Below are 10005 nucleotides of genomic sequence, written 5' to 3'. Positions count from 1 at the left end.
ACTAGCACTAACACATAATAAATCAGATAAAGCCAATTGATTGTATCTCACCAAAAGACACCAACACCAACACTAAAAGACAACTAATAATCTCACCTACACCTACACCAACACCAACACTGGATAAAGCCAAAAACAGGGTAAATATTAATAAAGAGAGACTCAGATGAAGAGAGAGAGAGAGAGAGAGAGAGAGAGAGAAATACCTTGAGGGAGCACCGGAGCAGGGAAGCTGAAGGCTGAGGCTGAGGCAGTGATCGTCACTAACGACCGATCTCCGATGAAGGGCGACGATGTGCTCTGGATCGATCTCTGATGAAGGGAGGCGTTGCTCTATTGTGTTGCTCTGTTTTGAGGTTTGCTTTAGCGTGATTTCTGATTTAGTGATTTGAGGTTTCTGATTTAGTGATTTGCTCTGTATTGGGGTTTGGTTTTTTTTTTTTTTTTTTTTTTTTTTTTTGAGAACCCGTGGGTTTGCTTCCTCTGTAATCTGTTGGGCTTGCCGTGGGCTTGATGTTGGGCTTGCCATCCATTGTTTTGCTCTGTTACAAATTTTTTTTTTTTTTCAGATTTTAGTTTGAATTTTTTTTTTGGGGTTTTTTTTTTTTTTTTTTTTTTTTGCTTGAAAGTAGAACAAATAAATTTTTTTTTTTTTAATTTGAGGGTGTTCCTAATTTTTTTTAAGGGTAAACAAATAAAAAAAATTTAATTATTATATATAAATATATTTTTTTTTCAGGTCCAGGTATTCTTGGAAATACCCTGAGCATAACGTGGTGTCACCACTGCGGACAAATAATGTGGGGTGCCTAACACTTTTTTCACTTGTAACCGAACACTCAAATCTATGTTTTTGGTTCGAGACACTACTTGACTTAGTGTAGATTGGAGGAACTAGACATTGGAAAAACTAGCTTCAAATTCAAGTGACTAATCATCTTTTTTTTTTATTGGTAAGTTATACGCATACCTAATAGTTCTCTACCCATAACCTTACCCTCCAACTAGAACTTGAAAATGGAGTGAGCAATTATACCTTAAGAAATCTTTATGATTATTAATGACAACTCCATACGCTCTACATAGCTCAAGTACACCGTTATAACACCATGAGTACAAGTAGTGCAAGTGATAAATTCTCACACATTGAGAGGGACCATCAACTCAATAACTCTAAACCTCGAAGTCGTCATCCCTCCACAAATAGGTCAGGTCGGGCTAGGTTTGACAATCAACGTATCCAATAGTTAGAACTCTGTCATTGGAATGAGTTTGTGCAGTATGTTCAATTTCTTTAATTTTGTGATGTATAGAACATTGTTTGTGCATAGATATAGGTACTATAAGAAATTTATGGAAAATTATACAAATTATTGAATTTTTTTTTTGTAAATAAATTAGTACAAAATTGTTTGATAAAAGATAAAGCTAATTATATTTTTCTTGTGCCTAACCGAGAGCCTTGTAAAATTATTATATTCAACTAATCCCTGCATCCCGAATTGATAGGCCCATATTTCAAAATGAAGTCCTTTTTGAAAATTCAACAAATAAATTTCTTCCATTACCCGTTACTTGATTTAAAAATTGAATACCCTTCTTTCTTTAAAGTTTGAATTAAGAAGGTTAGTTTTAGAAACTTGTACATTTTTATATAATGATGATGTTCCTTTAAAAAGTTGAATTTTCTAAACAAGCCTAACAAAATTGGGATGGAGTATAAGATCAAAATGCAAAATCACCCCTCAAGTTTTGGGTCAATTGCAAAAACATCCCCTAAGATTTCAATTCTACCTTATAACTCCCAGAGGTTTCTAGATCTGCCAATTTAACCCCTAAGACTAAATTAGCTCTTATGAACAAAAAACTCACGTAACCACATTAAGAAAACTCACTAATTGATTATCGCCACTAATCATGCAAAGTTAATGTGATTTTTTTTCCAAAACAACTAATTGAAGCTATTCACAATGGTGAATTTGATGTATTTGAAAACCTCACGATTTTATAACAAATAATTGAAACTTTATGGGATGTTATAGGAACTGACCCAAACCTCTATTCTTTTTTTTTCCCCTGCCGACATTTTTTCTTTTTCTTTTTCTTTTTCTTTATTTTCTGCTGAACAATAGGATACTTCTTGAATCTTGACCAATAATGTCTATGTCGTATCTTGGTTCACCTACCACCCTACAATTATTATTTCTGTGCTATGATTGAGTTGGCATCTTAATAGTCCTTGAATTAGATGATCCTTCCAAAGAAATTGAAAGGACTTCACGTCACAACACATATTGTTTTGTACGGCAGTAGACCTTAATTTACTTCGAATTCTAAAGTCTTTAGGCATTAGCTAGGCATGGACGACTGAGGAACTTCACATCTCCAACGTGTCTCACAGGTTGTTCTGGCGTGGCGTGCTAGCCAATTTGTGTTAACCCCCTAAAATGTACAAACAAAAAGTTCTACCTCCAAATCATTTAGAAGATAATTCTTCCAACCAACAACCTTGCGATTAATAAGACTATTTAAGTATATTTTTAGTAAAATAACCAATTTAATGGAACACGTGATTTGTATAAAATTTTATATAATACATATGGATAATAGAGGACAGTGTACCGATTAATAAGACTATTCATATATATTTTTAGTTATATGACCAATCTAATGAATCACGTGACTTGTATAAAATTTTATATAATACATACCGAGGATAGTTTTTCTATAAATTCCAAACCAAGTTGGAGGAACTAACATGATAACTCATAAAAATATCAACATGTATTATTTTAAAAAATTACATAACTCATTAAATAGGTCTTGTGACTAAAAATACACTAAGATAATTTTATCAATTCCCCGCATTGAAATGGAGGAATTTTCCTCCAAATCGATTTATAATTAAACTTCTATTAGTTTGAAAATAACATTTACACGCGTGACAGTGGAATTTGTACCAATAAATTTTACTCCTCACTTTCTAGCTAAAATTTTCTGATGAAATTTTGAATGCCTTCCTATGATACACCCAAATAACGAATTTTATTTGACAGAAAATTGGAAATTTAAATCCTTTACCCATACACGGCAAAGAATTTTAACTTTTAAAACCTTGTGTATCTGGATAGGAATTAAGCCAATAGATACCTCGCAAACAAGAATGTACCCAGCCAATAGTTAAATAGTTTATTCAGAAATTTAAAAATAAAAATAAAAAACTAAAAATAAATAATAAATAATAAGGTAAATTCTAGATAACTGATTAACTGTCTTGAGGTTTGGGATAATACCAAACACATATAAGATACTTAAAAAGCAACCATTTTAGTCCTAGAAGACAAGTGCTGTTACAAGCCGTTTGTTCACTACACAAAACGAAATTTGCACAGCTTTGTTTTTTTTTTCTTTTTTCATTTCCAAGGCAACAAGTTCAGAAAATGTACCCCACACCATCTGTTCAGGCCAGGCCAAAATCCTCACATTTGAGTCTGACAAGTTTTCATCATTTTTGCTCTTCCCAAGAACAACAAAGGGCTCTTAATATAAACTAGAAGAAAATAACCCAAATCAGTTGGTTCAATGGTTCTTTTTAGATTTCATCAAAGTTAGAATTTCAACTTTCACTCAAAAAAAAAAAAAAAAAAAAATTTCGGACTAAGCAAAGAAGAAGAGGACTTCTGTTCAAGTTTTAATATGAAGAAAGGTACAAATTAGTTCTTGATATCAAAATATAACTAAACTTCTTGTAATGGAAGAAGTATTAATTACTTGAAAAATAGTTGGTTTAGTTTTTGTTCTGGTTTCTTTTGTAGGTTCTTCTTTTAACAACTTGGCTCTTTTGCTTGGTAATCTCGACTCTTCTGGCATGTAAACTTGGATTTTTTTTTTTTTTTTCCCCTCTAAGTTGTAGTTTTTGGTATGTAAAGAACTTGATCTTTATGGAAATGAAAGGATAAACACTAAAAAAAATTGCAAAATGCATTTAGGTGGGCAGGAACAAATGAGTGTGGGGTACCTTTCTAAACATTCATTCTTGAAAATGGATAAAAAACTGTGCAGCTTTTGTTTTAGGTGTAGTGAACAAACAGCATGATAATCTTGTTTATGTTTAAGAACTAAAATGGTTGTTTTTTAATTGTCTTGAATGTATTTGGTATTATCTCAAACCTCAAGGTAGTTATCTGGAATTTAACTCAAATAATATCAATAGAAAGAATATGCCAAAAGATGCTCACGAACAAAAATCTCCATCTAAAGTGCGACTTCCGTGCACCCTTAACTTTTTCTTTTCTCACTTTAATTTAGGAAGTAATCTTTTGTTAACTAAACACAACGCCGTAAAATTTGACAGTGACTCAGAAACTTCAACCTGAAACCAAAATTAGTATATCAGAAGTTTCATCTATTTATATTCTTCTCTTAAGAAAGAGAAATACTATACATGACATTTTTTTTTTGTGTGGAGGATATGACATATTTGAGTTGACAAAAATAAAGACCGATAGCAAAGAAAAAGTCTAATCCAAGTTTGGACCAAACGTAGGAAGTTTCCGGGAAAATAATCTTGGTAATAAAGTGGCTAAAAGTCCAAAAGAACGTAATGCGGCTTTGAAGAAAGGCATTGATTTTCCAACACTATGATTTCAAATTTCAAAGCTCAACATTAGTAGAGAAAGATCAAATCTAGCCTTGTCCAGTCATCTTCTTGGCAACCAGAAGAATTTATGCAAACCTTGACTGATTCTTTTAGTCCTGTTATAGGGATCAGTTCTATATGACACCAGACCAAACTAAATATTATACACCTACTAATGGTGACTTTGAATAAAAGTGCAAGTTGTTGAATGAAGGATACATGATGTGCTTCAAGAGATATGTATCAATATTGTTCTAAATCAGCCTGGGGCAAGCGGCTCCATCCTCGACAATAGCCTTGCCCGCTCAAATCTTTGGACATATAACACCTCAACTTTGCAAGGCAGGGATCGGGAATGTCCAGTTAGTGCCGCAAACTGTATTATAAACTATAACATATCCTACAGCATACACAAAATAACAGAAATCCAATTTCCCAGAATATTGTGAGAGAAAAGATAAATCAATACCACCTATAAAACAACCATAAATCCACCTGCATGCCCCAATTTTATTTCATCGATTTTGATGTGTATATTGAAATTTGAAATCACAAGAAAAAAAAAAGTAGTTGTAGAACCTACAAAATTTGAACAACCCTAGTGCTTAAATTGAGATAATTGCAGCAAACCATTGAACTTGAGGCAGTATCTTGATCAGCCGAAGCATTTGCTCTGTGGAAAAAGTACACTCTTCCTATTGTTGTTTAGACTTATTTGATTCAGGCATGAAGAATTTATAGCCAACTTCTACACATTTATTTCTGGCAACTTTCTTCTGAGATATACTCCAACAGGTCATAGTGACCATACCCATGAAACAGCACATTTATGGGACTCTCTTCATCCTTTCGATACTCTTCACCATATTTCGCTATGTTTACCAAAGCACCCGATGTTCTATTTATCATGAAGACTGATATTGGTGTCCTGTAGTGTAAATACAATACATTAGATGCAGAGCTTGATATAAGTTAATAGATACAGAGTACTTGAACTTGGAATGTGAAGTTAAAGTTCTGTTTTAATGTTGGGTGCATTTGGATACCATATCGAGACATTGAGACTCCATCATGGTCACAGATGATCAAGTAGCACATCCTTCAACCCGAAGGGGTTGGTCTAGTCTTTCCCAAAGCCTCATGAGATCCATGAGGTCCTAGGTTCAAACTCTTAGCTAGCATCTTGCGGTCACCTTCCTTCCTATGATTACTTAGTATGTGGGGGACCTATAATTACTTGGTATGTGGGGGAAAAGAGGACTACACATATTTGAAAGAATAATCGGGCTCTCAAAGAGCTCTGGACACCTACATTAACCAAAGAAAAAAAAAAAAGTAGCACATCCTTCTATTTTATTTAACTCTTAATCCCATACCATAACTATAACATATGGTCTTAAGAAAAATTGAATAACTTCATAAAAATGCAAATGATAGAAATTCAAGGGTTATGTGACCGTGCTTTTCAGTGGGAAAATTGGCAACATGATGAACATCTAGTGTTTAAAACAAACTGAAAATCCGTATCCACAGCAATCAAAATCAGAAGTCAAGCTGCTAAATTGGTTTGTAACAACTTTTTATTTAAATATGTGCAATTGGATGTTGGATACTTTTTTTACTTTTATAGGTCATTACACACACAATCAGTAGGTCTTAAACCCACGACCTCATCCTCCACATTGTTCAAACAAGGAGAGGAGACAACATTAAGCTACAGCTCATTGGCTTGGATGTTCGATACTTATAGGAAGATTGCTTTAAAATACCAAGTAAAATGATCACAATTCATGAAAGACTCTAGAACTCACTTCAAAACATGAGAAGCCATCAGCAACTCAGGCTCTCCACCCCAAACATAAGGTTGCTGAATTCTTGTCACATAAGCATCAAAATCTCCTTCGATGAACCTACACGTGTTAACAAAAAACCAAATCAAAACTTTGTACACCGACCCATTAAAGTCACACTCCCAATTAACCATCACAAATGCCTTACCATTCAGTTTCCTCTCGCCTCCTTGAAAGCTCATCCACCACCTACAAAAACCACTTAACAGGTTATAAACAATCAATGTCATGAACTTTCCAACTTCCAAGTTCCATAGAAAGCTCAAAGCTTTTATTATGAATAATAGTAATACTTGAGCTCTTAATTCATCAGCAAGTTCTCTCTGACGATTATCGTCTGGAGCTTCTACCCCACTTCTCAAGCAAGCCCCATGTGCTATCGCTCTAAATAGGCATCGCCCATCCGCCAAAACCCCTGCAACACCAAATAGCATCAAGTTAGTAACAACTAGGATGACTATTAAAAGTTCAAGATTGTTCATTTAATTTTATTCTGAACAAGAGCCGAGCTCAATTAACTTTGTTTTCAAACAAGCCTAAGCTTGTTCACAAGCTACTTAGTTAACCTATTTTTTTTTTCTCATAGGTTATAAACACACTACACGTAAAAATTGTTACAACTAAAATATAGTTTGTAATTAATGTTTTTCATTTATGAATTTAGACAAATTAGATTCAAATTATTCAATCTCTTGTTAAAAATCACTATAACTTTCACTACAAAACACACAAATTATACTTGTTTATGAATTACAAATAACAATTTGAAATTATTTATAACTCACTATATTAAATAGATTGAAATCGGAGTTTAATAAGTCACCTGTGACTCTGTAATCATTGTTGACAGTGTTGTTCGTGTTCGATTCAACCAAAGCGGAACCGTCGATCATTTCCTTCTTGTTATTATCGCAGCCGTCGATTCTCTCTTCCGCCTCGGCGTTCTCCTCAGCCGCCACCGAATCGAGGAGCGGCGGCGCGTTGAGGCAAGCGCAGACGCCGAAGAGGAGCCAGGCCGAGTCAGGCCTGTGGAGCCACCGCGCGGGGCGTGCATCCCACGCGACGTTCCAAGACCCCTCCCCTCTCCTCTCACACCGGAGCATCGACTTCCTCCTCAGCCTGAGGCTGATGTCTCCTCCTCCGCCGCCGCTCCGGCGACTCGAGCGAGTCGACGACGGCGTGATCGCGTGCCATATCGACGCCGCGCCGCCTCCGACGAACGGGCCTTCTAGACGACACGCCGTCGAGTGGTGGCGGCGCCGATTGAACGACACGCCGCCGTTATGGAAGCGCCTGGGGTTCTGGTGGTGATGAGCCGCCGAGCCGTGAAAGAATGAATGGTAAGAAAGCGAGGTAAGGATCCAAGGCTTGGGACGAGCACACAGTACACCAAGCATCACAAAGAGAAAGTGTAAAATTTTGTTTTGGAGTATATGCTAACCTGCGCTGCCAGGGGTGTGTATCCCTGCTTAACCTACGCACCCATTTGAAAAACCTTGTGTTTTCGCTTAGTAGCGATAGATATTAAGCTGTGGAAACGTGGAAGGCATTTTTAAGTTTTTGGTAGCTGAGGTTCTGAGACGGCCAAGCAGAGATGAAGGGTTGAGTCGTGGGGTCTATTTGAAAAATTGAAAGATTTGATTTTGTTTTGTTTTGTTTTATGGTTTTTTTTTTTTTTTTTTTGGTTATAATGTGATTGGTGGAAATTAAGGCATATTCTATTATAAGATTCGAGAGAGTTCTTTTTTTTATACGTGGGGGTGGGCAGGTAGAGTTTGTTGAGAGTGTGTGAATTACGAGAATGGTGTTGTGGTGAGGGGATTTTTGATTTTGTGAGTGAGGTAGATATGTCAAAATGAGTTTGCACGTGGAAGTTAGTTAAATTTAAAATAGTTTGGTCACGTGTTTGCCTCGAGAATTGGAAAGAAACTTTTTACCTTTTTGAGCAGAGTAAAAATTAGGTGAGAGTATCTGAGTCAAAATTTTAGCTTTTCAAGCCAAGAAAAGTCATTTTATTTATATTATTTTCTTACGGTAGTAATTTTATTTTAACATTTAACACAACAAAATAATATTTCATTTAACTGAATACAATTAATAAAATAATATTTCATTCAATGCACAAAGGTATGGAGCGAGAAAAAGTAGTGTGAACACAAAATGAAATGCAAGAGAAAGAATAAAAAATAAGAAAAGTAGTGTAAACATAAAATAAATAAATAAATAAAAATAAAAACTTATCTTTCAACTACATTGCACAGCCAAAAATAGTTGTACACTGTAACTGTGGAACCAAAAAAATTACTCTGGCTTCACTATTGCAGGGTACATTTTAATTTTTAGTAGTGATAAAAATAGCTATATAGCTATTTAGCACTACTATTGCTAGTGCTCTGAGGTAAGTATGCGAAGATTTTACCTTAATTGCTGTCATTTTTGTATAAACTATTATTTTGGTTTTTTTTTTTTTTTTTATACAAGATAGAATTCTACTCTAGTCTAATCTAAGTGTATATGTGTGTGAAGCTCTCTTTTGAAGACTTGAACCCCAGCTTTTGTCCCCCACACCCCACAAGCACTTATACTTGTGAAGTGACCATCGCACCAAGGGTGTGCGGTGGTTATTTTGGTTCTAACATTGCCTCCATTTGGCATGATTAATTTTATCAACTTATTTTACTATTTAACTTATTTTTGTTATTATTTATAGGTTTTACTACACTTTTTGCTACTATTCATAGATCTCATTATACTATTTTAGCTAACTTTTACTTTTATCTATAGTATTTTCAGTTAAAAAAAAAAATTCAGTTTCATCAAAATAAGCATATTCTAAACAGAGTCTATTTGTTAATTTCATTTATAACATTTTAATGGTTTCAGTTTAGTTTTTTACTTTTGGTGTTGTTTCTAAAAAATAAAAATAAAAATAAATTAAAAAAAAAAAACTAGTTTAGGGATTTTGAGTTCCCAATTTTGACTCACCCACTTGCACAGGAGATGAACATAAATTGTTTTTTTAGTTTAAACCACCTCGCAATAGCATCTTAAATGGCCTAAAAATAAATTTTTACTTTAATCATTAATTATGTCAGTATTTTTTTTCCATCTTTAACAGCAATGACTGCTTTAACATAACACCAAAAGTTTTTTTTATTTTTTTTCAAATTGACACAGTGTAAACGTTATGGACCAAAAAGGTCCAAAACGTTAATTTGTCCCCCACCCACCCCCTCCCCCACCCACCCCCTCTCCCTCGGTTGTCTTTGGATAAATTATGAAACACGATTAACATATTTCATTTTTTTTTTCTTTTCAAATTCGGTTAATTTCTTTTAGGTAAGTTTTAACTTATAAGTCAAAAAAAAAAAAAAATGTTTCCCAATTCATGATAAAATAAGTGGAGAGGAGGTTTTTAAATATAAATTAAATGAGTTTATGGTAGAGTTTCTAAAATTTGGTAAATAATTCGTATGTAAAATATATAGATGGTTTGGATTGAAAAAAATAAATCAA

The 10005-nt window shown here is 34.3% G+C and overlaps 1 protein-coding gene across 1 annotated transcript; it reads right to left on the bottom strand.

Annotated features, from left to right (window-relative positions):
- Positions 1 to 5114: 5114 nt before the first annotated feature.
- On the bottom strand, positions 5115 to 8121 carry LOC126722921 (uncharacterized). The gene is made up of 5 exons (XM_050426081.1): positions 7313 to 8121; positions 6783 to 6904; positions 6638 to 6678; positions 6451 to 6549; positions 5115 to 5567 (listed from the first exon to the last, which is right to left on the bottom strand). Exons 1-5 carry the CDS (start codon positions 7884 to 7886, stop codon positions 5396 to 5398), a joined length of 1008 nt encoding a protein of 335 aa, XP_050282038.1. The 5' UTR covers positions 7887 to 8121; the 3' UTR covers positions 5115 to 5395.
- Positions 8122 to 10005: the final 1884 nt, after the last annotated feature.

The sequence above is a fragment of the Quercus robur genome, chromosome 4 (assembly GCF_932294415.1).
Source record: "Quercus robur chromosome 4, dhQueRobu3.1, whole genome shotgun sequence".
NCBI lineage: Eukaryota > Viridiplantae > Streptophyta > Magnoliopsida > Fagales > Fagaceae > Quercus > Quercus robur.
Note: the sequence above shows the minus strand (reverse complement) of the source record. Positions and strands in the feature narration are given on the sequence as shown.